The 27,872-nt window shown below is 48.8% G+C and overlaps 1 protein-coding gene and 1 long non-coding RNA gene across 7 annotated transcripts in view; both read right to left on the reverse strand.

Annotated features, from left to right (window-relative positions):
* Window positions 1–27,669, reverse strand: part of BEAN1 (brain expressed associated with NEDD4 1) — a 39,496-nt gene extending 11,827 nt beyond the window's left edge. For 2 of the 6 annotated variants that reach the window (XM_088830647.1, XM_088830646.1), the window contains exons 1-3: window positions 27,535–27,558; window positions 18,852–18,958; window positions 18,224–18,300 (exon numbers count right to left, since the gene is read on the reverse strand). In XM_088830647.1, coding sequence (XP_088686773.1) covers window positions 18,224–18,293 — 70 coding nt within the window. In that variant the 5' untranslated portion in view covers window positions 18,294–18,300; window positions 18,852–18,958; window positions 27,535–27,558. Of the gene's footprint in view, window positions 1–18,223; window positions 18,301–18,851; window positions 18,959–21,553; window positions 26,610–27,534 lie in introns of those variants that run through there. The other 4 variants (XM_088830650.1, XM_088830648.1, XM_088830651.1 and 1 more) reach the window with 3 other exon arrangements.
* On the reverse strand, window positions 9,234–18,217 carry LOC148774392 (uncharacterized). The gene is made up of 2 exons (XR_016035916.1): window positions 12,790–18,217; window positions 9,234–12,562 (listed from the first exon to the last, which is right to left on the reverse strand). It is a non-coding gene; the product is annotated as an uncharacterized LOC148774392 (long non-coding RNA).
* Window positions 27,670–27,872: the final 203 nt, after the last annotated feature.

Here is a 27,872-nt window from a genome sequence, read left to right on the forward strand (position 1 = left end):
ATGTTCGGTACTGTTCATGTACTATTTCATTTCATTCTTACGATGGCCCATGATGGGAACTCCAATTAACAGGTAGAGAAACTGGACCTCAGAGAGGTTAAGTGATTTGTCCAGTGTCACACAGCCCATGAAGAGGGAGCCAAGTCAGTGGGCAGCCAAAGCCCTGTGCTCTTAGGCATGCTGCTGCTGCTGCTAAGTCGCTTCAGTCGTGTCCGACTCTGTGCGACCCCATAGACAGCAGCCCACCGGGCTCCCTCGTCCCTGGGATTCTCCAAGCAAGAACACTGGAGTGGGTTGCCATTTCCTTCTCCAATGCATGCAAGTGAAAAGTAAAAGTGAAGTTGCTCAGTTGTGCCCGACTCTTTGCGACCCCATGGACTGCAGCCTACCAGGCTCCTCCATCCAAAATATATTTTCACTATCATAAAAGGTTCTTTTGGGATTTTCCAGGCAAGAGTACTGGAGTGGGTTGCCATTGTCTGTGGCTAACAGGCACTGTGCGACAGAACTCATGTTTTCCGGATCTTGCTAAAGTGAAATTTTCCTCTCCCTAAAACGGAGCTTTGCTTCCTCCTGGCCACCTTATATGTAGCAATGTAGACCATGACCTAAGTCTTATTCAGGGTGAAAGTATATCAACAGCTAAACACTGCACGTCATGGTTAGCTAAACTAAGCCTTTAAACAGCTAAACATCCCTGGGTCAGAAAGATTCCCTGAAGAAGGAAATGGCAACCCACTCCAGTATTCTTGCCTGGAAAATCCCATGGACAGGGAAGCCTGGCGGGCTACACTTCATGGTGTCGCAGAGTCAGACACGACTGAGGACAAATATTGCTAAGTTTTGAGGGGCTGGCAGGGGTCCACTATTAGAGAATCTAGAAAGTCAAGAGACCGTTCTTGGGTTTTCCCTGGTGTCCAGTAGTTAAGACTCCATGCTCCCAATGCAGGGGCCCAGAATCCATCTCTGGTCAGGAGCTAGATCCCAGATAACACGACTGAAGATTCCATGTGCGGCAGCTATGACCAAGAGCACCTGAATTAGGGAAAAAGGGGGTCTTTTATCTCAAGGGCAAAGATGAAACTTCCGGGGGCCTGGTCCAAGTGTTTTAGCGGCGCCCTCTGGCTGAAGAAAGGGATAGCGCATGTGTATGTTAGTCGCTCAATCGTGGCTCTTTGCCACCTCTGTCCATAGAATTCTCCAGGAAAGAGTACTGGAGTGGGTTGCCATTTCCTTCTCCAAGGAATCTTCCCAAGAAAGGGATATATCATAAACACACGAAGGCTGCTGCCAGGCTCCAAGTGAGCGTGGAGCGAGAGTGGAGCGGTGCGTAGAGCAAAGGGCAGGCGTGGAGCGTGAGGCGTGCGCGGAGCGTGGAACGTGACTGGGCGAGCGTGGGGCGTGCGTGGCGTGTAGGTGGAGTGTGGGGCGTGCGTGGAGCGTGGAACGTGAGTGGGCGAGCGTGGGGCGTGCGTGGCGTGTAGGTGGAGCGTGCGTGGGGCGTGCGTGGAGCGTGGAACGTGAGTGGGCGAGCGTGGGGCGAGCGTGGCGTGTAGGTGGAGTGTGGGGCGTGCGTGGGGCGTGCGTGGAGCGTGGAGGAGGCCGAGGCCCGGGCTCACGGGCTCTGAGTGGAGCCCGGCTCAACTGAAAGCTCTTGACGGTGAACTGTTCCTGAGCGAGTTCCTGCACCGCGCCAAGCTGAAGTCCTGTGAGCACGCCGCGGACACAGCCCTGGCGCTCTCCCCACTCTGCACATGGGGTCCTGAGGTCCCTGTCGGGATTGGGATGGTGCCTGGGTCCGTGGGCCGCCTCCGGACTTCTGCTCCAGGCTGTGACTGGGAACCACTGGTGAGTCAGGCCCTCAAAGACCCTGGGCTGGGGTTGGGGCCGGGTCTGGGGCTTGCCTCCTCTCTGTGTGAAACCATGGCCACGCCCATTTACAGGACACTGAATCTTGGTGGGCTGAAGTTTGTCCACCTGGTTTTGTGGCAGAGCTGGGATTTGAACCCGGGTGTGTCCGATACTCTATGAACTAGCGGCCCAAGGCAGAGGTGGGAGAACTGGGCTATATTCCTGGTTCTGCCACTTCCTCTCTGTGTGACCTTGGGCGTGTTCTCTGCTCTCTCGGGACCTGCTCACTGTTTGTCTGAAAGATGTTTATTCTTGGATCTTGACTCGTTCTTCCTGAAGGGTGACTAAAGGGGTAGGGAAGAGGTGGGAACCCGGTGAACGCAATGGGGGAGGCAGTGAGATCAGATTGCTCTTTGCAGCCTGCAGCCACCTAGGACCACTGGCAAAGGAAGGGGACCGAGAAACCAAAGGTGCTGAGCCACCGTCTAGTTCTCCAGTCCTGCCCATATCTTCAGAGATGCTGGCTGGAGGAAGAAGGGGGCCATGGACAGAGATCTGACTGATGGTCCCTGTCACAAAAAATTCTGAACACATTTGTCACGGGTCCATTTCCCTAAGCCTGGCCTCAGCAGTGCACTTCTTCTCCACTACTGAAGCCACTGGAGAAAATCTGGGGAAGAGGATTCAGGCATTGTCTTTTCTTTGCTCACCAATGGCTGGTCCCAGCCTCCCAGCTGGGACTAGGGTAGGGGACACGGCAGGGCAGGCTCACTACAGTTGGGCGCTTCTGAGTTCTGTCCCCTTCTTTTTTTTGGCAACTTCTCAGCCCACTTGGCGATACCTATCCTTTTGTCACCAGGAGACTGTGATGGAGAGATATTAGGGCACTGGGGGCAGGTCAGGAACATCCACACAGGGGTTGGGTCTTGCAGGATGAGCCAGCAGAACAAGAGCAGGGGAGGGAGGGAGGGGCCTGGGCAGGAGTGCAGAAGGGTGAGGTCGCAAAAGAACTCAGGAAAGGAGGGGGTGCTCATGGGGTGAGGCTGTGGGATGTCACATGAACATTGGGATTATGAAGGTGAGGAAATGGCTGCTTGGTGTTCAGGATTCTTCTTACAACGGAAATGTATCTCTGCAAGATGTCAAGGCCCTGACATGTTTTACTTGGCTGTTAAGGCATTACAACTGGGGCAGGTTATAGTGGAAACTGAGGATTAGAATGTGAAGTCATCCACTCCTCCATTAATTCACTCAACCAACCGATTATGTACCCTCCCATGTATTTATGTGCTTAGGCATCTACTCAGGATCCACTTGATCATCCATGCATCCATCTATATATTCAGTCATCCGTCCACCCATCCGTCCATCCGCCCAGCAGTACTCACTAAGTGCTTCTGTGCCTGGATGCATGCTAGGCACTAGGAACGTGTATGTGCGTCAGCTGAAATGAAACTCTCAAACTGTAGAAAGCACGAATACCCCAGTGCTCAGGGGGAAAGTCTTGGTAGATCATGGAGTTCTCTGTTCTCATGTTGTGCTGAGTAGCCCTGCTTCTCTCTGTTTATACATCAGAGTTAATAGAGTGCTCCACTGCCAAGTAGAAGATTTTTAGCCATTGCATTAAAATATAACTGGAAAAATAAAAGTGACCACCCACAGGCCGTTCATGATTCTATAAATATAAGATGAAAATGATTTATTCCACTATTAAGATAGATTCTGCCACTTAAATAAACTCACCAAAATTAACTCACATGTACTTCTACGTATCCAAACTCCATAGCCTACTGTCCTGTCATCATTCACTAAGGTTTTATCTCCAGTTTGATGAGTTTATTTGTTGGTTGGAAAACTCACTGAAACAGTATCACAGACCACTTTTCCCTGTTTCTGCAGAGGAAGTGGTGAACTGACTGACATTATAAAATCAAACCACAGCAGAATGAGACTTTCAACTTGAACCCAGACCACCAATCTTTCATTTTCTTGCTAGAGTCATCAGTGGCCTTGAACTCATTTTCTCTACTCTTCCATCATCACCTAGAGTTGGCTTTTCGGCTGTTTTCCATGGAGGACACAGGCTTTTATAACACCAGCAGTCACTGTGCCTGCTTGATGTGTAGGAAATAGGGGACTGTGTGGAAAAGCAGCTGGATGGGAGCTGGGGGCTGGCTTGGCCCGTCCATCAGCTAGGGAATTAGCTATCACATCCCCATTTGCATTGTGCTGTGCTTAGTTGTGTCCAACTCTTTGCGACCCCATGGACTGTAGCCCACCAGGCTCCTCTCTCCATGGGATTCTCCAGGCAAGAATACAGGAGTGGGTTGCCATTTCCCTCTCCCTCATTTGCAAAATCGTGGCTTCAGAAAATGACCATTTACTACAAGGTGGTCTTTCCAGGAAGTTCATGAATAATTGATATATAAAATGTTAAATTCATGAATGCTTCAAATTATCATCAACTGTCCCCCAAGCTGGGCCAGCCTAGAGATGTGTTCTTGGGCCACAATGGCTGAGCCCCCACCTCAAGTACTATCATCCTTGGTTTTGTTCTGGCTTTTGTGGGTTCTGATTCTGGAACATATCACGGGACTTTGTCCCCTGCTCCACAGTAGTTCCCTCAACTCCTGGAATTTACAAGGGCATGTGGGAAGCCACCAGGGCAGCAGTGTACTAAAACGAATACATTATGAGGAGAAAAGACTTATTCCAGCAATGCAAGAATGGTTTAAGACCGTGAAATCTATTAACATAACATGTCACTTCAGTAGGTAGAATGAGGAAAACTACTAGACCAGGCAAAGATACGTACTTCTTGGCCATGGTAGATACGAATGATCTCAAATGGCTGACAGCATCGCACTGAACTGTGGAGCTTTGGAGCAGTTTCTCAGCGTGTGGCTCATGGAACGTAGATTTCTGAAAGCATGGCGTGTTTGTGGAGAAGCCCTGAGTCCCGCAGCCCCCAGGGTTGCTTTGTCGCCCTGAGCTGGGGCACCCGGCCCCGGTCCTGATGCCTTTCATTCACGCGCATGCAGTGTCTGGGGTGAGTGGCCCTAGTGTCCTCTGGGAGAAGGGCCTCAGCCGCCTTCCTCAGCGCAGTGGTGGTGTGGGGGGAACCCCCAGAGCTCCTCCACCAAAGCTGACATGCATCTGGTCCTCGGATCTTGCCAAGTCAGAGAGTCCTGGGTTCAGATCTTGGCCCTGCCTCTTGCAGGTGGTCTCTGGGCAGTTTACGCCTCTGAGCTTCTAGCACTTCAATTGCAAAATGGGAACAGCAATTTCTTTGAGCTAATTAAAGCACACTGCTTAGCAGGATGCTTGGAACACAGTAGGTGCTCAATATATAACAATTAAACCTTAAAATCTTAACAAAACATTCCCTAGATATAGTGCTAAATATGAAAGGCAAAACAGTAAAGCTTCAATAGGAAGACACTGTAGAACATTTTTATGACCTTGGATTTCTTAAACAGGATACAAAGGTATTAATACTGACTATGAAACAATGGGTAAGTTGTATTATATTAAAGATCTTTGGTGGGAGTTTGGGCTTCAAGGTGGGCAAGGGGCATGGGGACTGAGATGTGAACAGGATCAGGGACATGGCTAGAGCAAGGGGAAGATTTTGAAAGCATTTTTAAATAATTTGTAACCTGCCCTGGGATACTGGTGAATGCTTCTCAGGGAGGAACCTGTCTGTACAGGTGCTTGGAACCAGATAATAGATCCCAAGACATAGAAGGCTCCTCCTTCACATTCTTATGGGATCCTCCATTTTTGCACAATTAGCTCTTTCACTCTAATGGTTCTTTGTGGCATACTCAAGAGAGTAGCCACACTATCACATATAGCAGTTTAATGTCAAACAGCAGTAACTGAGTATAATGCATCTTGTGACGATAGAGGAAAACTCATTTGGAAACCTTGGTCTCATGTTCAATGAGGGGACCTAAAACAGCCTTTCTTCAAGTAAATGGTAAGTAAAAAGCCCCACAGGATTCCTTTTCAGTTCGAAAAATGCAAGTCTTCGCAGCAGCTGACAGGAAATGTGCGATATTTACCCGGGCTGTCTTTTGATGATGACTCATGTTGCCAGTGCCTTTGCTACCTCTGATTACCTGTGTTTCAGTATTAGTGTCACTTTAGTACTTTCAATCCTGTAAAAGATTTTTGCAGCAGAAGTATAACTCTTGATTACCTACTAAACTTGGAAACAGTTTAGTTTCTTACCTACTAAACACGATCTTCATTCAGTTTTTATGATATGTTTTTCCATTCTCCTCTCCTCTAATTCAAAGCCAGTGTTGAACAAAGGGACGATGCTGTGCATGTCTTTCTCCTCTTATGTGTGTTCCATGGGCTCGCCCTCCCCATGGCTCTTGTAATAAGACTGTGGTATACAGCTGGGCCTTTCATTCTTGAGCACTTAAAAATAAATGCCACTGCAGAAGAAGTGCTGGCTGTGCTAGGATTGAGCAGAAATTGATTTTGAAATGATAGGTAAACATTTGTTAAATCAGACACTGAATTTCAGCCACTGTGGTGGTTGAACTATTTAGTTCATTGTTTTTAATGCTCAGTGTAATTCCTATTTTAAAAGAATTTAAGGAACACTCCATAGGTTTCTGAATATACGGACTCAGAAATTCCATACTGGCTGGGAATTTGATAGTCATGTTGTTCTAGATAATTGGATTTTACGCTTTCTAGATATAGCAGTTTGCTAGCATCGCTCAGGTGTAATTGATCATTGTGCTCTCTGGCAAGGATAACATGAGAGCTGTGCCCCAGTGCAACTGTTCTTATTGTTTAGAGTGTTGGTGACTTACTGTGCAAGTATATAGCCGCATGTACTGTAATTATCCTTAGCTGTTGGGATCACAATCATTATTTTAGTGTTAGAGATACTTTTGTATCTTGGAAAAAATTTTAAAAGTTTAAGTTATTTCACAAGTAGTCTCTTAAATTTCATTTAACCTAACACCTAAAATGTCAATAATACACAAAAACTCTTTAATAAGACTGCCATCCAACTTAAAAGGTGCCCACCTTGGCTTTCACATTTATAAAAATGTATTCTTTGAAGTGCATCAAAAGGATCCTCTGCTCCTAAGAAGTCCAAGAGGGTATCCCCTAACTGTATGCTCCATATCATTTTATTTTCTGTAAATTTTAAAGTTAAATATGAATAAAGGAACAGTTATGTGTAAGACTTGATAAATACTCTCTATATAAAAATTTGAGAATATCTTTGAATGCAAAGACATGGTTTTAAGAGTCAAAAAGTCTTCCTGGGACGTCCTTGGCAGTCCAGTGGACTTTGCCTTCCAATGCTGGGGGTGCAGGTTTGATCCCTGGTTGGGCAGCTAAGATCCCACATGCTTCTCAGCCAAAAACACTAAACATAAAACAGAAGTAATACAGTAACAGATTCAATAAAGACTTTAAAAATGGCCCATGTTAAAAAAAATCTTAAAAAAATAAAGCAGTCCACAAAGAGGAAGAAGAGTTTTGCAATAATATATCCAACACAGGTCTGGTATTCAGAATATATAAAGACTGCCTAGAAATTAATACTAAAAAGACCCATTTAAAAAAAAGTGGGCAAAAGGCTTAAAAAATCACTTCACAAAAGAGGATATCCAGGGTGCTAGTACACTGTACTTAATAACTAGAGAAATTCAAATGAAAACCACACGGTGATATTTCTACTATTTTCCAGAATGGCTGAAGTGAAAAAATTCAGAGCAATCATTGGTGAGGATAAGGGCAACTAGAACTCTCATATATTGATGACAGGAGAGTGGTCTGGTACTGACCTTCTGGAACACTGTTTAGCCCTGTCTATTAAAGCCAAACATATGGATGTCCTATAACCCAGAAATTCCACTCCTGGGCAGAATGAATCCTCCAACAGAAATGCATCAATATGTTCACCAGAAGCCACATACTAGAATAGTGCTGGCCAATATGGTAGTCACTAGCCACATGTAGCTGCTTAAATTAATGAAAATTAAATTAAAAATTCAATTCCTCAAAATTGGAGATGATTCAAAGAAACTGAAAGATGTCCTATGCTCCTAGATTGGAAGAAATAATATTATTAAAATGCCATAGTATCCAAAGCAATCTACAGATTTAGTGTATTCTATACCAAAATAGCCAAGATATTTTTTGTAGAACTAGAACAAATAATCCTGATATTTATATGGAACCACAGAAGACCCTAAATTGCCAAAACAGTCCTGAGGAAAAAGAACAAAGCTGGCAGTGCACCCAGTACTATATGTAAGACAGATAACTGACAAGGACCTACTGTATAGCACAGGGAACTCTACTTACTTAGTGTTCTGGGATAATCTATGTGAGAAAAGAATCTGAAAAAGAATGAACATATACGTATAAGTGAATCACTTTACTGTACACCTGAAATTAACAGAACATTGTAAATCAACTATAATAAATAAAGAACAAAGCTGGAAGTATAACTCTGCCAAATTTAGACTATCCTAGGAAGTTATAGTAAACAAAGTAGTATGGTATTGGGACAAAAACAGATACATAGATCCATGAAACAGAGAACCTAGAAATAAATCCCCACACCTATGGTCAATTAATCTATGATAAAGGAGGCAAGAATATACAATGGAGAAGAGACAGTCTCTTCAACAAGTGGTGCTGGGAAAACTGGACAGTTTCTTGTAAAACAATGAGATTAGAACATTCCGTCACACCATATACAAAAATAAACTTTAAAAGAGTTTAAAGATCTAAAGGTAAGACCTGAAACCATAAAACTCTGGGAAGAAAACATAGGCAGAACACTTTTTGACATAAATTGTAGCAATATTTCCTTGGCTCAGTCTCTGAAAGCAAAAGAAATAAAAGCAAAAATAAACAAATGGGACCTAATTAAACTTAAAAGCTTTTTATAGCAAAAGAAACCATCAACAAAACGAAAAAAGCCTACAGAATGGGAGAAAACATTTGCAAATGATGAGCCCAACAAGAGATTAATGTTCAAAATATATAAACAGCTCATACAGCTCAATATAAAAAAACAGTTGAAAAATGGTCAGAAGACTTGAATAGACATTTATCCAAAGAAGACATACAGATGACTAACAGGCACATGAAAAGATGTTCCACATGGCTAATTATTAGAGAAATGCAAATCAAAACCACAATGAGGTATCACATCACACTTGTCAGAATGGCTATCATCAAAAGGAAACTCAAATAACTAATGTTGGAGAGGATTTGGAGAAAAGGGAACTCTAGTTCAGTGTTGGTGGGCATGTAAGCTGGTGCAGGCACTGTGGAAAACAATATGGAGAGTCCTTAAAACTACAAATAAAACTACCATATGGTAAAAAAAAAAAAAAAAAAACTACCATATGATCCAGCAAAAAAATCCACAAATAAAACTACACTATGATTCCACTTCTAGGTATATATCTGATGAAAATGAAAACACTAATTATAAGAGATATGTGCACCCCAAAGACCCTATACAGTCCGTGGATTTCTCTAGGCAAGAATAGCCTTTCTCTTCTCCAGGGGATCTTCCCAACTCAGGTATTGAACCCAGGTCTCCCACATTGCAGGCAGATTTTTTATCAGCTGAGCCACAAGGGAAGCCCAAGAACACTGGAGTGGGTAGACTATCCTTTCTCCTGTGGATCTTCCCAAGTCGGGAATCGAACTGGGGTCTCTTGCATTGCAGGTGGCTTCTTTACCAAATGAGGTGTCAGGGAAGCTCCCCAATGTTCATAGAAGCACTGGTCACTATTGCCAAGCTATGGAAGCAACCCAAGTGTCCACCAACAGACAATTGGATTAAAAAGGTGTGATTATATATATAGATATATATATGTATGTGTGTATGGAATGGAATACTGTTCTCCTATAAAAATGAATGAAATAATGCCACTTGTAGCAACATGGGTGGGACCTAGAGAATATTATTCAGTGAAATAAGACAAGGAAGGCAAATACTATATGAAGTCACTTATATGTAGAATCTTAAAATTGATACAAATGAATGTATATACAAAATAGAAATAGACTGGCAGATATAGAGAACAAACTTATGGTTACCAAAGGGGAGAAGGAAGGAACAAATTAGGGATGTGGGATTAATAGATACAAACTACCATACATAAGATAGGTCAGCAACAAGGACACACTGTATAACACAGGGACTTGTACCCATTATCTTGTAATAACCTATAATGGAGTATAAGCTGCAAAAATACTGAATCAGTATGCTGTACACCTGAAACTACCTGTATTGTAAATCAGCTGTACTTCAGTTAAAAAATTTAGTCTTCAGTTGCACTAGCCACATTTCAAGGGCTCAGTGGCTGCAAGTGGCTAGTGGCTATCATACTGGGCCGTGAAGATGTAGAACATTTTCATTATTGCAGAAAGCTCTGTTGGCAGCATTCTACTGGAACGTTCACTGTTCATTGCCCCAACCTGAAGAGTACTCAGATGTCCGTTAAAGTAGAATGGGTGAGTTATTTGTGGTATATTGACACAATGGAATATTATACATTCCATTGTGTCAGTATACACAATGTGATGAGAATAAGTGATCTACATGTATACACAATACTGTCATTGAATCTCATGACGGAATATTGAGCAAAGAAGCCAGACCAAAAGAGAATATCCCGTATGATTCCAAACATATAAAGGTCAAAACCTGGAAAAGCTGCTTTATAGGGACAGCTGTCCAGTCAGTGGCTGAGCTGGGCAGGCGCAGGGACTGGATGAGCACGTGGCAGGCGCTGTAGGCTGCAGCTTGTGATGTCTGTCTTGATCCGAGTGTGCTGGGCTTGTGAAGAGTCAGCTGTACACTAATGATCTGTGCATATTTCTGTATATGTGTTTCATACAGTGGTGTGCTGGCAAACCAGCTTTCCAGGAAAAAAAGAAAAATATTCCTGATTTGTAGTGTTGTTTGCCAATTTCTATGGTGTAAAACTCCCATCATGATGGATTTCAGGCTGGCTACCAACGATTAAATGGGTCATTAATCTCCTGAATATTTAGCTACTCACTCTTGTGGGCTGGAATTTCTCTACTACACAAAAAAACCAACCAACAAAAAAACTAACCCTAGAGAATCCCCATAAAAGGGACTCCTCAGTTCAGTTCAGTTCTCACTTCAGATATTTAGAGGTCCTCCTGAAGATTTGAGGCCCAGAGAATAGGGACTGAGCAGGCACAAGGGGAAGGTTTTGTTGGCCTGACTGTCCACTGCCTCCATTTTAGACTGAGGGGGGACCAGGTTCTAACAACCTTTTCCTTTTAAAGACTAGCTTGGTCAGCCAGTCTTGGTATTACCATTCCCTAACTATGATTGGCTTAGGGGTGGGCATGCAACTGAATTCTGGCCAGTAAGACATGAGGGTGGTCTTCTGGGAACTTCATGCTGGGGGACTTCTGGGGAAAGTTGTGTCACTGCCTGGGTTGATGTTGGCCTTCTTACAATGCAGCTGTCTTACAGTGGCCATCTTCCAGTGGAGCACGAAGATGGAAAGAACCTGGGTCCTCAGTGATGTTCATCTCTGACCACTGAAACTGAAGCCCTACAGCTGCTCCATCTCAGGACGTCCCTCCCCATGTGAAAATAAGGTCTTCATTGTTGTTTTTTTTTTTTTTTTTTTAAAGACATGGCTTGGATCACAGTTATGCTCTTTTTCTTTGTCTTCCCTGAGAACAGAGGAGAGCAGTCTCCTCGTGGAAAGAGCACTTCATGTGGAGTCATGCTGGGAGCATCAGCGTTTCACCTGCAAACACGCTAGGTGACCTGGTCCAGTCCCCAGTATGCATCAGTTTCTGCATCTCTGGTGAGAGGCAGTTGGGGTAGAGTCCCCGGGTAAGTCCCATAGGGTCAGCAGAGGACCTCTTACATCCGGTCTAGAAGGTAGGTAGAACCCATTTTCTTGCATCATCTCATTATGTGTCTGTGATGGGGTCTGGTGAAAGGCTGGCACCTGGCTAGCCCCTGATGAGAGCCTGTCAGATGAAGTACGGCCAAGTATGCCATGCTGCGTCTGCATGCCTGGCTGGGATCGGAGAGGGAAGACGTGATCTCCCCCTTGGAACAGTCTTGGGAGGATCCTGCCGGAAAGACCCTGCAAGACGACCTCCTCTCACTGTGGGATAGAGGAGCCAGAGGAGAAGGATAGAACACCCTTCCTGACTGACTGTGTGCTCGCTAAACTGTCAGTCACCCTGGAAAGTGGGTCTCATGATCCCATTTCATAGCTGAATAACAGAGGCTTGGATGATTTAAATATATTTGCTTCATTGGTTTTTGAACTTGTGTCATTTAGCTCTTGATGTTTTTATTGTAATTGGCTATATTTCTAGCCCTAGCCCCATTCCTAGGGGAGACAAGTATTATCCGGTGGCTGAAGGGCCTGGTGGATGGGCCGAGGAAAGCTCTGGAATGACGCTTTTTCAAACAAGGCCTGGAGGTCACCTACAGATACAGAGTCCAGGTGGGAAGAGGGAGCAGCCCTTAGAAGCTGATGAAACCAGGGCTAATAGAGGACATAGTACTTTAAATGCAGAGAGAAGTAAACAGAAGGAACTCTAGGAGGTGAAAATGTATCAGGCTCTCAGAGGGACTAGTGTGGCCAGTGCCCTGAGCTTGGGCCTGGAAGTTTCTGCTTTTAGATGCTGCCACCTCCTCTAGTGGGCTTCCCTGGTGGCTCAGAGGTTAAAGCGTCTGCCTCCAATGCGGGAGACCTGGGTTCGATCCCTGGGTCGGGAAGATCCCCTGGAGAAGGAAACGGTAACCCACTCCAGTATTCTTGCCTGGAGAATCCCATGGACGGAGAAGCCTGGTAGGCTACAGTCCACGGGGTCGCAAAGAGTCGGACACGACTGAGCGACGGAACGGAACGGACGGACCTCCTCTAGTGGTTCCTGGGCCCAGCGGGCATGTGACTTCTCTCTCGGGGCCTCTCTCTCCTGACCGGGAAGCGTCTGGTCCTGCACACGTCTGTGGTGATGTCACAGAGGATGACCAACCTTTCCTAATCACGCTCGGCACGGTTCCAGGCACAGGAGGGTAGCTAATGTAGTGCAGTCCTTGGCAGAGAAATGGCAGCATCCTTACTCATTCCTGTTTGCAGGTAAATCCTCCCCATGGGTGACAACTCCAGGGATCATGCTTGCTTGGCAAGATTTCTAGACACAGAAACCAACTCAAGGCTCAGTTTCTAGATCCTTCCCTTTCCCACACTCCCAGGGTTGTGGTAGAATAGGCTGGAGGGGGGCAAGAGGGTGGCAGAGAGGTCAGTTAGGGGGCCAGAACAGTGGTCCAGGTGATGACAGTGGTGTCCCTGGTCCTGGGGCTTAGTGGTGGAGATGGCAAGATGGAGTGAGATTTCAAAGTGAAACTGTTAGGATTTTCAGATTAATTGGTTTGGGGTAGATGAGAAAGGAGAGCAGTAGAAACTCAGAAAGTTTGGGGCTTGAGTACATGGAAGAACCGAGCTGCCATTTACTGAGATGGGGAAGATGATGGGTAGCTTGAATGGGGGACTACAAGTCAAGATTTAAGGTTTTGACTTGTTCCATCTGAGATGCTCTGTAGACACCTGAGTGGCATCTGAGTGAAGATACGGGGTGGACAGTTGAATATATGAGTCTGGAGTTCAGGGAGAGTCTGGAGCTGGAGACGTAAATTTGGAGACTGACAGTGTATGGAAACGTCTCGGTACCATGAGGTGGATGAGGTCACCCTGAGAACCCATTGCCAGGGGAGGGGGAGACACACAAACTCTGCCAGCTGGGGGTGCTCTGCAAAAGCTGGGGTACTGCTGCTGTTACCAGGACTACATTAAGCGCTCAAGCTAAGGCTGATGCCCTCTTGTCAAGGACTCTAATAAAAAATGATGGTGCACTTAAAACTGAGATTAGCTGTCAGATGCGGAGCACTTGCTATAGTCAGACTCTGGGATTGACCGGAGAACTCAGAGGAGGGGTAGCCAGGATGTTCATGGGGCCACAGAGTGGACTCTCCATTCAAGGGCTGGGGCTTCAGGAGCTAGCCTTCTGTTGACAGTGAAGTCTCTTCAGAGGTAATACAATAAGCAGAGCAGAAAACAACAGTATCTGGTCCAAACCCCAGGTTCATCTCCAGAGTCCCAATCTCTCCATTTTTGCCATTCTGTTGCCAAAGACTTGGGTCATATTAAGCATCGTAGAGAGAGAGTGGTCAAAAGGATATGACTTTCAAGTTTCTCAAGCATCTTCTCAGTGTCTGGCACCAAGCTAGATTCTCCTTGTGGCATGTCAAATCTGGGCATCAAACCAAAAGGCTACTATGACTGTTTACATTTTACAGATGAACAGATTGAGGTTTCTAGATGTGAAAAAGCTTGCTCTAGATTTCACAGCTGGCAAGTGTCAGTGCTATGTTGTCCTTGAACCCAAGCATTGTCGACCACATCACACAACTCTGAGGGAGGCCCAAGCCCACCCAGAGGCTTTTCCAGGCTATGATTCCTTCCGGCCTGCTGGCAGCCTGTGAACTTAGCAGAGACAAGCCCCATGCAATTCCTCTGTGGACCAGTGGTCCACTCTACTCTTAGCCCTGCTTCGCTGCATCCTCAGTCTCCCCTGGGGCCCCAAAGCCCCTCCTCCCCCCAGGTCTGCCTCTTGAGGCCACCCCCACTTCATATCATAGGAAGCTCTGTGGAGCTGCCATGTGCTTGTGGTGAAGAAGTAGTTACGAAAGCATCTGTTCTTGAAGCCTGGATCCTGGGGGAATCCTGGGCTGCCCTGCCTAGCTGGGGCCAGATGGAGGAGGCTCCCACGCGTCCAGCCTCTCTGAGGAGCCTGGCTGGTCCTTCTTTCTTAGTGCTTAAGGCTGGAAATGGCTCACAGGCCTGCACTTGCAGGGAGGAGACCAGATTTCCCTCTTGCAGCCTTATAGCCAAATCCCTCAGGGCTTCCCCTCTCCTGTTCTTGCCTCCTCTCCCTGCCTTAGTTTTTTCATCTGCCTAACTGAGAGGGAGGGACATGGAGGTTTGTTGGGGCTGTCTCTGTGAGAGGCTGAGATGAGCTAAGATCCTTGGGAGGTAATAGGGGTTGAGGGAGCCCAGGATGTGGGCAGGGCCTGGGAGAAGTCAGCCCAGCCTAGTCTGATTCAGGGCTGTCCAGCTCCTGAGAGGTCAGTGGATGGTGCCACTTCACCAGTGTCCAAAGCTGCGGATGCCAGCCAGACCTGTGCCCACTGCCCTGCCCCAGGCTCACAGTCCCTGTTGGCTCTCCCTGACTTCCCTGAACTCTTACTCCTAGGAGCCAGGTCTTGCTGGGGAAACTCTGGTGCTTGTTTTTCCTTCTGGGGACTTTCCTCTTTGCCTTTCTCAGTTGGCAGGATGTAGGGGTGTGGAAACCCAAACAGGAACAAGCTATGGTTCCTGTCCTAAGTTTTCCAGATTTTAATGGACTTTGGCATCTTCACATGTACCAAGCAAGATAATTTTGTGAGCTAAGATGGTTCAGGTGATTTCCTGTTAGGTGTTTAAATTCACAGAGCAGGAGCTGCTGCTGCTGCTGCTAAGTCACTTCAGTCGTGTCCGACTCTGTGTGACCCCATAGACGGAAGCCCAACAGGCTCCCCCGTCTCTGGGATTCTCCAGGCAAGAACACTGGAGTGGGTTGCCATTTCCTTCTCTAATGTGTGAAAGTGAAAAGTGAAAGTGAGGTCAGTCAGTCGCATCTGACCCTTAGCGACCCCACAGACTGCAGCCTACCAGGCTCCTCCATCCATGGGATTTTCTAGGCAAGAGTACTGGAGTGGCTTGCCATTGCCTTCTCCGACAGAGCAGGAGAGGAGGTGCTAAAAAAGAGGGTGTGTGTCTGTGGCCAGATGATGAAGCCTGAGACTTCTGGCTTTGTCCCTCAGTGTTCCCAGGCCAGGTGAATCAGGGCATCAGGGGCTCTTGTGGTTCTGCATCCCTCCTAGAAAACCACGTGAGGGCCTCTGGTCTGTGAGCCCAGGAGGCCAACCACGAGGTGTCCGCTTCACTCTATTTGTTTACTTGTCTGGTTGTCTGGTTCCATGAATATCTACTGAGGCAGCGATTTCCAGGATGGGGCCTGAGGAGGGGGTTGGACTGGGGGGGGAAATCAGGAGAGAGATCTGTTGACCTACTTTGGAGACCCTGGGGTCTCTCTGGGCAGCTGGTAGTGATGCAGTTGTTGGAGGTAAATTGAGGGTCACTTGTAGATTTCTGGCCTGTGGGACTGGGTGGTGGTGATGGTGGTGCCCTAAACCAAGACAGCAAAATCGAGCAAGCTGGCTTGGAGGGGAGGGCAAGGAGTTCAGTGTGGGACGGGCTGTACTTGAGCAGTGGAGGTGGGGCTGCTCAGGGGAGTCAGGCAGTGGAAGGCAGAAGGAATCAGCTCAGGCAGAAACTGGGGTGGAAGAGAGTCATGGGAACTGCTGGCCTATAGGCTGCAGCTGAAAGAAGAGTGAGGATGAAATGGTCTGGGGAGTACAGGGCGAGAAGGCCAGTGGGGTTGGAGTCCTGGGGGACCCAGCATCCCCAGGCAGGTGTGGGAAGAATGCACCCTCCTCTTGCACCAAAGGAGACCATGAATGGATGATCAGAGCCGAGAGAGCCGGAGGGGCTGGAGGAAAACCCCAGGGTTCAGGGTCCAGAATCCGGTGGAGGAGCCACCAGCAGGGTTGATGTGACCAACAGGGTCAGATGCAGCTGAGAACTGAAAACTCTGGGACGGACTTAGTGACACAGCCGCTGATGTCATATTGGGGTGAGGGTGCAGGATCCAGGTTGAAGCAGACTAGGGGTGCTGAAAGGGAGGACGGTGAGCACTTCTTAGCTCAGAAAAAAAGTAAAGAGTTGGACTGGACACTGTGAGAAGAGAAGAATCCTGCAGAGAAGAGAAGAGATGATAGAGGAAGAGGTGGGCTTGGATACCCCTCATGGGACCTGGCCTACCATTGCCTGGGACCTCCTTCTTTAAGCGAAATTGGAACAGACCCCCAACCCAGAGATGTAAGCAGAGCTGCTCTGGCTGAAGCAGAGGGTGGTGGGGCATCTGGGTTCTGCCCACCTGGTCTCCCCTCACCCTTCAAGGAGCCTCACAGCTGCTCTGAGCTCCTGGAACCCACTGGCCTCAGATAACTGCTTCATTTTAGAGATGAGGATGGGCTGGCCAGAGCCACAGAAAGAGTCTTATGGCAGAGTCAGGAGCTTCAGCTTCTCCCCCTCCAGGGCCTCATCCACAGTGCTGGACTGCGTTTATTCATTCAGCAAACATTTATTAAGTGCCTACTACATGCCAGGCGCTGAGCCTGTGCGGGGAGAGGGGGATTCAGAGAAGCACAGTAACTGCTCCTGACTAGCCCAGGATACCCGTGACCACACCCTGGAGTCCTCAGGAGCTGCTCGCACAGAGCCTTGTCCTGGGGTGATGGCCCCTGTTAGTGCACACGGCAGGGCTCTAAAGGGCCTGGCTCAACCCCGGAAGGTTCTGGAAAGTCCTCCACACTCAGCAGCCCCAGCCTTCTGCACTGCCAGCTGCTCCTGCGGGTGACAACACAACCACCCTGACCCTCTGTGGGGCAGGTGTCCCTGGGCTCTGACCTGCTCCTATGGCAGCCTTCTCACCTGGCCTGAGGCTTTGATAGCTGATCATTCCACAACAGCAGACATGGTGGTAACAGTAACAATAATTTACTGAGCTTGTCCTATGTATCAGAAAGCTTACCGCCCTCGACCTATGTACTCCTCGGTACCCATGGCAGCCAGCAGCCACGCTGCGCTCCCCTACCTCCTGAAAACCATTCCCTGCACAATGAACGCACTCCCACCTTACTCCCCCGGCATGCCTGGTGATGGTCGCTCCCAGAAAGGACAGGCCAGCTCTCCCTACCTCCACCACAGCAGCCCCTTGATGCTCGAAGAGTTGACAGTTGGCGATTTGACTCTCTGTGGGAGAGGTTCCCCAACCCCAGGATGTAGGACATGTAAGCAGTGGTACAGATTTGAACAGACACTGGTGAGCAGGGTGAGGGGAGTTGACAGGTAGAAAGGGAGTCTCAGCTGGGGGCCCTGATCTCACACAGACTCACAGTCCCAACCTCACCAGGGAGAAGGGATGGGGAGGTTATGCACGTCCTCCCAAAATGCAGCAAATGATGGTGGCTTGGAGGGGGCTCAGGGAACATCATGGGAGGAAGCAGGTGACTGCCAGGGAGAGAGGCAACTCTGGGGTCAGGGTGGCAGCATGAATCATGAAGGCAGGTTGATGATGAGTAGGGGAGTAAGCCACAGGGGCTGTAGCCTTGGTCCCCAGAGTATACCTGATTGAGTCCATCGTCTAGATGCGTGGGCCTCAGGGAGCCATGAGAAGAGTGTTACGGGCAAAATCATCTAGTGGCTTCATTAGATGAAAAAATGAATTATTAATAGCAAACAAGGAACTGCCTGGTGAGGCTGCTCTAGGAAGGGTTTCCTCAAACACTGAACCCCAAGGAGTGTGTTCTGTGAAGCACCCATCTCATGAGACATTCCTTGTTGTCAGCTAAGTTTGGGTAGGTCCCTGGGCTTTCTCTTTCCTATGGAGCCTCACAACACAGCACCACCTTAAAGGCTCTAAAGAGTCCAGCAAAACTGACTTGACTTGTGTCACTCAGCATTTCCCACACTCATTTGACTATGGAATTTTAAAAAAAGTAACCTCATTAATATCCCTTGGAAGAATCCTGACCCACACTCTGGGAAGTGCTGATACGGAGGGATTGGCAAGGTGAGACATCTCTTGCAGATGGTCAGGGGTCTTCTGTGTTGCCCTCCCCCCATCTGTCATATCACATTGAACCCCAATCAGACCCCTGGAGCTCTTTGGCCAAACATCCTAAAAACATTCTCTGCATCCTGACTCTGCCATGCTGGCCCCGGTCCATGGAAGGAGGTGGGGAGGAGACTTACAGGGGCAGGGGCGTTTGAAGGACATGTAATCCTTGGAGCAGAACAGTGGAGCCAGCCTGCCCACGTGCAGAGCTCTGACTTCTCGCAGGGAAGGACCCTCCGCTCACCTGCAGAGACACAAACAGGCAGGTGATGGGGGCGCCTACATGGCACCTGCTGAACCTGCAGGCTGGGGGCTTTTGTGCCCTGGGCTGTCAACCTCTGGGGAGAGGATCGTGACTTTGATAGCATGTGCCTAGTCTGGGGCGGGGCCGTTGTGCTGGGGGGCTCTGGGCTGTGGAGTATGAGGGTTCCAGGGCAGAGGTGGCACAAATGTGTGCTGGCATCTCAGTGGTCTGTGGAAGGGGGCGAATATCTCTCCTGGGTTGACCTCTGAGAATCCTGTAACTGTTAGGGCTGAACAGACCCTTACAGATCAGTTCAATGTCCTCATTTCACAGAAGGGGAAACAGACCTGGAGAAAGTGAGAAACTAGTTCAAGGTCCCACAGCTGGCTCTGGAAGGGTATTCATAGCTGCCTAGCTCAAACCTTATTATTATCAATCATTATTATCACAACAGTTTTAAGAGAAAGATGCTTTTTTCATTCTCATTTTATAAATAAGGCAGTTGAGGCTCAGCGAGGTTATGAAGCTTTCCAGGGTCACACAACTTCTAATTACAGGCTGGGACTGGAACCAAGGTTTGTGTGACTCCAAAGCCCACACTGTCAGCCAGCACACTTCCTTAGAAGATACCTACTAGATTAAATTACCAATTCAGAAATAAAGAGCTAGAGAATACAATTGTCTCTTTACCAACATCCCCCCCCCACCAACACACACCCTTATGTGAATCAGGTGTCAAGATGTCTGTGCAGTAAAGGACTGCCACGTCACTCTAGTACCTGTTTGCAATGGAGGCAACATTTTCAGAAAGTAACTCATCCTCTCATGCTGCTGGAGACCTGAGCTGATTCAGTCTCTCCTGGTAGGTCCCCAAGTGATAGGAGGCCATGGGACTATTAGGGAGTTAGAGTTCTTATTTCCTAGGGAGAAACCAAACCGTGCCTTTGGATGGATGTGGAGCCTAGCAGGCACTTGCAGGGGAAGCTGCTGGCTGCAAGCCAACAGGCAGAGTGCCTGACCCCTCTACATCCCAGGGGGAGCAGGCTTCCCTGATCCCGGGGATGATATCATTGTGGACAGAGCTTTTCCATAAGAGGCAGTTCCAAAGGTTCCCACTCTTGTCTTCTCCAGGGATCCTTTTTATTATATATATGTATATATCCTCTAAATGGGTCCCATATTTTGATGGAGCCAATTGGCCAAACTATACTAAGAATTCATTTTTTTTACTTAATAAACAAACACCTATCTTTGGAGAGCCCAAGCTCAGAAATCCAGTTCCTGAGTGCTAATATTGACTCTCCCACTTCCTGGCAGTGTAGCTTTGGGCAAAGCACTTCACCTCTCTGAACTTCATTGTCTTCCTGAGGAAAGCAGAGTAAGAACACTTTACCTGCCATGAGGACTGGGTTTATGTACAGACAGTCCCTGGCATGAGGTATGTGGCTGCAAAATGTTCATTCTGCTGCCTGATGCGAGTGGGAGGGAGGGGCCATCACTGCTGCTGACCTTGGAATCCCTCTCCAGGTGACTTCTTCCAGCTCAACCTGTCCTCGTGTGAACCCCATGATGGCCTGACACCCACTCCCAGTCCCCACAGAAACCAAGTCAAGAGTTCTGATGGGAGAAGTGAAGGTAGGATGTGATCTCCCCAGGCCTCTATAACTGGTGTGGCAGGCTGCTTGGGGAACTGTGATTTCACACCAGAAAATTCACAGAGCATCTCAGGGCCAGGGATCTGTGCTTTCTAAAAATACATGTGTGTACGTGTGTCTGTGTTCGTTTCTGCGGGTGTGCACTGTGGCTGCGTGTGAGCTGGGAGGAGGATACAGTGCTCTGACAGGTCATCTCTTGTGCCACTTCCAGAGAGGCAGAATGGATCAGGTCATTTGCTGAAATGTCTCTGGTAGCTCCCAGTACCCTCAGGAAAATGCCCAAGCTTCTGCCCCAACCTCCACAGGTCCAGCCTCCATTTCCCTTTCTAGTGAGCTGGCATAGAGTAGGCAATTAGTAAATGCACAATGAATGCATACATCCTATATGGCTATCCTGGTGGCATCTGATGCCACAAAGGGTGCTGACCACCCCCAATGCTTCAAGGAACCATCCCCAAGCTCACACTTCTATTAGAGGTCCCCTGTACCCCCTCTTTGCTCTCACTGGGCATTGTGACTCTGAGATAAGACGGGTTTTCGCAGGGCCTGGGGAGGTGGGAGATGACCTCCCAGGGGAGGGGCCACAAAGAATCCCTGCATTATATATGGGTTTCCATGGCCAGTTTGGGTGGGTGGTGGAGATTGTGTAAGTTCCCAGGTGGCTAGGAGATTGGCAAGGGGCTGGTAGGTTTGGCCACCGGTCAAGTAGACATTTCCGTAAATGGAGATAATCTGGGCACTCCAGCTTTCAGGGTAGCTCATGTTCACCAGGCACCTCCATGTGCCAGTTAATATCATCGAAATTACTGCAACAGGTCTCCTGAAGTAAGTAACATTTTCATATTGCAAATAAGAAAACTCATAGGCTCGTGACATAACCCACCCAAAGTCACAGAGAAGAGATGAAGAGAGAGAGAAATGCAGAGAGGGACCTTGTTACCTCGCGGTTACTGCCAGGGACACCCCACACCACAGATCTGACACCCAGGTCACGTCTTCCCTCACGCCCGTCTCACTCAGCGCCCAGCATCTGAGGCGAGGCGCGTCCCTGCCTGTGACTCATCTCCGACTGGATTGCGGGCAGGCGGGCCGTCGGCAGACTGCAGTTTTCCAGGCTCTGAAGTGGCTGAATGGTGGGCGGTAAGTCCACGTCACTCCCACTTCGCTTCGCGTCCCTGCTCCCAGAATGCCTCCGCTCCGTGGCTCACCGTGACACTCCGATCTCGATCGGTGAGCTTGTGGTTAAGGGGACCGGCTCCGTATCCCTGGCAGAAGCAGCCGGGTAACTGCGCGAGACAGGGCGGTCCGCGCATGCGCAGCAGAGGCAGCCATACTGGAGGGTTGCGCTTCACCAGGGTCCGTGGTGAACTGGGCAGGGCCGCCCAGTGGCTGGCCTGGGGGATGGGCCACGTCTTTGCGATGCATGCTCAAACCACTGGATCGCAAAACAAATCGCCATTTTACACAGAAAGGAGTCTCAGAAATGAGGGAGGCTGGTCTTGAAGTGTGAGAACCAGCTGATGGTCCCTCTAATGGAAAAAAAAATTCCATGGCAAGTGCAGATAGATGTCGTTACAGGTAATACCTCAGAGATAACTGGTTTGGTGGTCCGCGAGATTCCAGACCACCACAGTACAGTGAGTCATTCAGTTTTTTTGGTGTCCCAGTGCATATCAAAATTAGGTTTACATTATCCTGCAGTCTATGAAGTTTGCAGTTGCCGTTTGTGTAAAAAACACTGTACATACCTTACTTTAAAAATAGGTTATTGCTAAACAATGGTAACCATCCTTTGAGCCTTCAGTGAGTGGTAAGTAATCTTACTGTGATGTGTGCTCAGTTACTCAGTGGTGTCTGACTGTTTGCAACAGGGATTGTAGCTCGCCAGGCTCCTTTGTCTATGGAATCTTCCAGGCAAGAATACTGGAGTGGGTTGCCATTTCCTCCTCCAGGGCATCGTCCCCACCCAGAGATCGAATCCATGTCCCTTGTGTCTCCTGCGTTGGCTGGCAGATTCTTTACCACTGCGCCACCTGGGAAGCCCCTTATTGCAATAGCAACATCAAAAATCACAGATCACAGGTCACTATAGCAAATGTAACAAGAAAAAATGTTGAAATGTGAGAATTACCACATGTGACACAGGAGACATTAAGTGAGCAAATGCAGTTGGAAAAATGGCACTGATAAGACTTACTGGGTTCAAGACTGTCCCAAATCTTCAGTTGGTAAAAATAATATCTGTGAAGAGCCATAAAATAAGGTGTGCCTGTAAACATTTGTCATGTGATCAAATGAAGACACAGATGAACTCAGGAGTGGACGACAAAAAGAATGAGAGGATGATAGCAGTGAGGCTGGCAGAGGACACATAGATTTGCAAGCAAGTAACTTGGTACTGATTTTAGAAAAGGGATCCAGGATGTTTGGCAGCCACAGCAGCAGAGGCCTTCTGCCCCCATGCAACGTCTGGCCACATGTGTGCTATCCTGGGTTGGTCAGGAAATGCCTGGAGCTTACTGGGTCTCCATGTTGCCTTAGTTTACCTGGTGTAGCGCTCTGTTGGATCAGCTGCTGTCCCCACTGCCACCAGCACCCAACCTCTAAGAATGGATTTATTAACTACACAAACCAGTCCATTTGCAAACCAGCAAGTAGGTCATGACCAAGGATGTAGAGAAGACTCATTCAAGGCCTAGACAACACCAGTAAGGATATAGAAAAACATTATTACAGCAGCGACCCCAGTGTCCAATAACAGAGGACAGGCTGAGAAAATTTTGACATATGCTTATAATGGAATATTATATAGCCAAGGAGTCATGTTTTAAAGAAATTTTAATAATATAAAGACTTTCACTTTAATGTCAATGGTGGGGGGATGTCACCAAGTAAGCTGGTTATATAACTCTGCTGACAACATGATCCCTTATTTTCTAAGGAAAAAAAATGAGAGAAAATATTCACACACAGAAAAAGATGAAAAGGAAATAGACTGAAGTATCCAGTCATGTGGGTATCCACACTCTGGGCAATGGTGGGATTGAGGAGGCTTGTTATGTTCTTTTGTTTTTTACAAATGATTTTCCGTAACAAAGAGTAAGTGAATAAATCAGTGATAGTTAACTCATTGGAAATTTTAAATGCTAATTTAATTGCCTTTGAGCATGCCGTTTGTTGCAAAGATTAAAAAAAATTAACTTGTCTTTCAACTTACTGATAAGGAGCTTTATTAACATGTTAGGAAAGTAATCTCCAACTGGTTTTAACCTTCATCACATTTTCCCTGGCACTTGAGCAGGTCCTATTTGCCAGAATTTTGAGGGAAGTTTCTGCCACGAACCTTAAGCTTTTATTTTCAGGCAAGCTATACACTTGGCAAAAATAATAACAATAATAGACCTTATGTTTGTAAAACACTTTATAATTTGCAAAGCATATGAAGTGCTGATTGTTGTTTTTATCTCTGGGGATACGAGAGTAAGCAAAATGGTTAAAAGTCCCTGCCTTTGAGGAGTTTACATTATATGGATGAGGGCAGAAAATTAACAGATGAATAAGATATATAAATGTTGGGGGTGATAGGGCTATGGAGAAAAATGAAGAGGAAGGATAGGGAATAAATGGGGGAAGCTACTCTTTTAAATCAGTTTGATACTGTTTGAATAGAAAAACATGAAGGTGTCTCAAAAAATTGCCCATGGGCAATTAACACAGATGTCCAATGTTTGGAGATACCCATGGAGGAAACATTCCAGTAACTAATTACATATCATCTAAAATACAGTGTGCTAATTATCAATTTTACAAACTCATAAAATTATGATGAGTCACAGTGATGTTTTAACTTTCCTGTACCTAGCAAAGTTAGTCCTGAACCTTCTAAGCCTCAGTGTTCTCATCTATAAAATAGGGACGATTATAGGATCTAGATCAGAGGGCTGTTGTCAGAATCCAAAGAGAAAATACTTATGCTTGGGAAACAGCATGTGTTCAATGCATGTTCTTAATGCAGACATAGCAAGGCCATTGCAAGGGGTCTATTCGACACTGCTGTGTGATTCCTATATATTTTTCTTCAGTCCTCACAACTGTACTGGGAGGTGTGGAGTATTTGTTTCCATTTTCAAGAGGAAATGGAGGCTCTGAAGGGTGAATCTCCTGCCTAGAATCACATGCCATAAACCCAGGTAGTCCAGCTGCAAGAAGCTGTGCTCTCAGACACAATTCTCCTTTGTGCCAAGGGGCTTCAGAAGCCCTTCTAGTTTCCAGGATGCTTCAGGAGGGTGAAAGCCCTCTCCCTCTAGGAGGCTGAAAGCCAACTGCCACCTTCCCACACCTTGTGCTCTGAACACTTGCAGGGCACAGGCTTCAGGTAACAGGCGTCTGAATGTGTCTTAACTAATGATTCCCCAAGACTGGAGGAGGTGCCTGTATCCCCATCACGTTGATGCCTGGCTGTGCTCCGAATACTGCGTGAACTAGGAGACACAAAACTCCTAATTAGTTTCTGATTAACTCCTTTGGGAAGAAGAGGTGAGAGTTATGGAAAATGCAAGGGGTGTGACACCCTGGTGGGTGAATGGGGGAGGAGAATAGGCTGCAGAGGAAGAAGAGGACCGGGGCGGGGGGGTTCTGTGTAGAAAGAGCTTCGAGGAGGCAGCCCATTCTGTGTGTCCCACCAGGCAACGTGTGCACAGACTGCCCCCCAAGCCCCAACATTCCCTTCTGTGTGGCAGCTGGGGCACAGGTGAGTAGGACTAATGCAGGTGTCCACAAGTGGTGGAATTTGTTTTCTTCCCAACACCTGGGGCACCTTCAAGCTGCCATGCCACCCCAGGTATTCTAGCATCCTTCCCTAGCTCCTGGGCCTCCCAGGTTCTGCTCTGGGTCTGAAGCCTCCACTGCACAGACTGGGCAGATCTTTTCCTGGGGACCTTCCAGCTCTGAACTTCTAACCACTCAAAGTCATTCACGGGCCCTGCTTCCTCCCCAAGGCTCATCATTTCTGGTGCCTCCTGGCTCAGTTGCCTGGATGAACACACAGCTTTATGGCTGTGAACACACAGTCCACACAGCTTTACGGCTGGGACCCCCTCCGACTTCCTGCTGTCTCCTTGCCCTAGTAGCTGCCCCCTCTGCTGCTCTTCGCTGCCTGTCTGAACTGTCACCACTGGAACATCCAAGCCACCTGACTGTCTGATTGCTCCTCAGGGAAAGCAATCTTCCCTAGGCCCAAACACAGGAGTGGAGGGAGGTGTGAATTCCCTCGCACAGAGTGTGAGAAGGATGTGGGGAGCTCTCTGCCTGGGGAACAGACTTCAATCTAGGACTGAAGAAACAGTGGGTTAGATACTCTTTCTCAACGGGGATGGAGATGACAGGTAGGGGGAGGCCAGCGCCACTGAGAAGCAGAACGCCCAGGGAGGAGGGAAGAGTGAGAAAGGGCTGGCCCTAAGGAGAGGGTTCTGCCATTGCAGTATGTGTCAACAAGGCCTTAGGGGATTCAAGACTTCCTCAGAGTGGGGTTGAGAAGGGGTGGTGTTCCTATCACCTCAGAGGACCTTGCTCTGCCTTAGCAGCCACTGGTGCTGGACACTTCACAGAATGTCACCTGTAGTCAGCCTGAACTGAGTGCTAGCTGTGTGCCAAGCAACATGCTAGCCCTGCTCCCATCCCCAGGCATCGTCTCATTTATTTCCTCCAACCCACCCACCTTCCCCATGTTTCAGATAGGGAAACTGAGGCTCAGAGAGGTTAAGTATCTCGCCTAACGCCACACAGCTAGAAAGTCAGCCAAGCCCACCTTTAACACGTTGCTCACAACAGAATCCTACCTATATGTCAGTAGAGCAACTGAGGCACAAAGAAGTGAAGCCACTTGTTATAGTAGAGCAGTCAGGATGTTTGAGGAGAGTCAGGAGGGGCTTGCTCAAAGGCAGGCACCTGTGGGACTGTGTGAAATCAAGACCAAGGACCAAGCTCCTGGAGCCCCCGCGGCTGACACCTGTCACTCGTGCCCTCCCCTTTCCAGCCTGGGCATGGCTATCCCCACCCCCCACCCCACCCCCACCCCCGGCATGGCGCGTGGGATCAGGAGGGCAGCCCTGGATCCTCTTCGAGCCAGCCTCAGGACCGCCTGGCCGATGGGGAGAGGGGAAGGGCTGTGCGAGTTAGCCGTGGAGCGGGTGGGCACTAACCAACTTCCGAGGGCGCGTGGGGAGGGGCGGCTATGCCGCTTGGCGCTGCGCAGCCGGGCAGAGCAGCCGCCTCGGACTCAGCCTCACTTACCGCGCCAGGGAAAGTCTGACCCAGAGCTGGAGAAGGTGCTGTGTGGACACCTCCTCTCCCACCGATGGTACTGAGATAGACCAGCGCGGCAGGCAGGCACTGAAGCGGGGGCATGGCCCTGGTGACCCGCCCGTTAGAGGGTCAAACTTCCCTGCTCGAGGGTCGAGGATGGCTTCTAGCTTCAAACTCTTCAAGCCCGGGGTCCCTTTCCTCTTCCACCCCAGCCATAAGTGCGTCCTGGTTCCCCCTTCTTGGGTGGGTTGTTTAGGGGTCCGGGAAACCAAGAGCGCGGGGTCGCGGACATGCTCCCTATATAGGGTGGATGTTCGTGTGGGACTCCGGTCAGGCAAGAATCGGGGAGTGCTCTCCATCCCGGGGCCCGATGGCATGTTTAGGGGCAGCCACGGTCCGCGCGGGTCCCGGTGGCCCGCCCGGGGGCGCGGGTGTCGGGGCAGGGATCCGCGGGAGCGCGGGGATCCCGTTCGAAGCGCGCTGCGGTTCCGCCCCGGGACAGCGTTGAGCGCCCCCGGGGTGTGTGCGTGCGCTGGGGCCGCCGCAGAGCGCGGGGGAGGGGGCCGGGACCCCCTCCCCGCCCCTCCCCAGCGCCGCCCCCGGCCCCACGCCCCTTACTCGGCTTGGCTGCCTCGCTCCGCTCCGTGCGCCGCACTGCCGGCTCCAGCTTCGGCTCCAGCTCGCGTTCCCGCTCTGGCTCCGCTCCCGTTCGCGTTCCGGTTCCCGCTCGGATGCCGCTGCGCTCGGGCTCGGGCGTCGCGGGGGGCGCGCCTTTCCGCCACGGCCTGCTCGGCGTGCAGGGGCGGGGCGGGGCGGGGCCCGGCCGAGCCACCCGGGGCCCGCGATCCCCGGCCGAGGCGGCGGCGGCGGCGGCAGCGGCGTCCCGGTGCCGGCCCTGCCCTGCCGCAGCCCCGCCCGGCCCTCCGCCGGCCCCGCGCAGCCGCCCACGCCACGGC

The sequence above is a fragment of the Moschus berezovskii genome, chromosome 22 (genome assembly GCF_049115385.1).
Source record: "Moschus berezovskii isolate FMDL1 chromosome 22, NW_MosBer_1.0, whole genome shotgun sequence".
NCBI lineage: Eukaryota > Metazoa > Chordata > Mammalia > Artiodactyla > Moschidae > Moschus > Moschus berezovskii.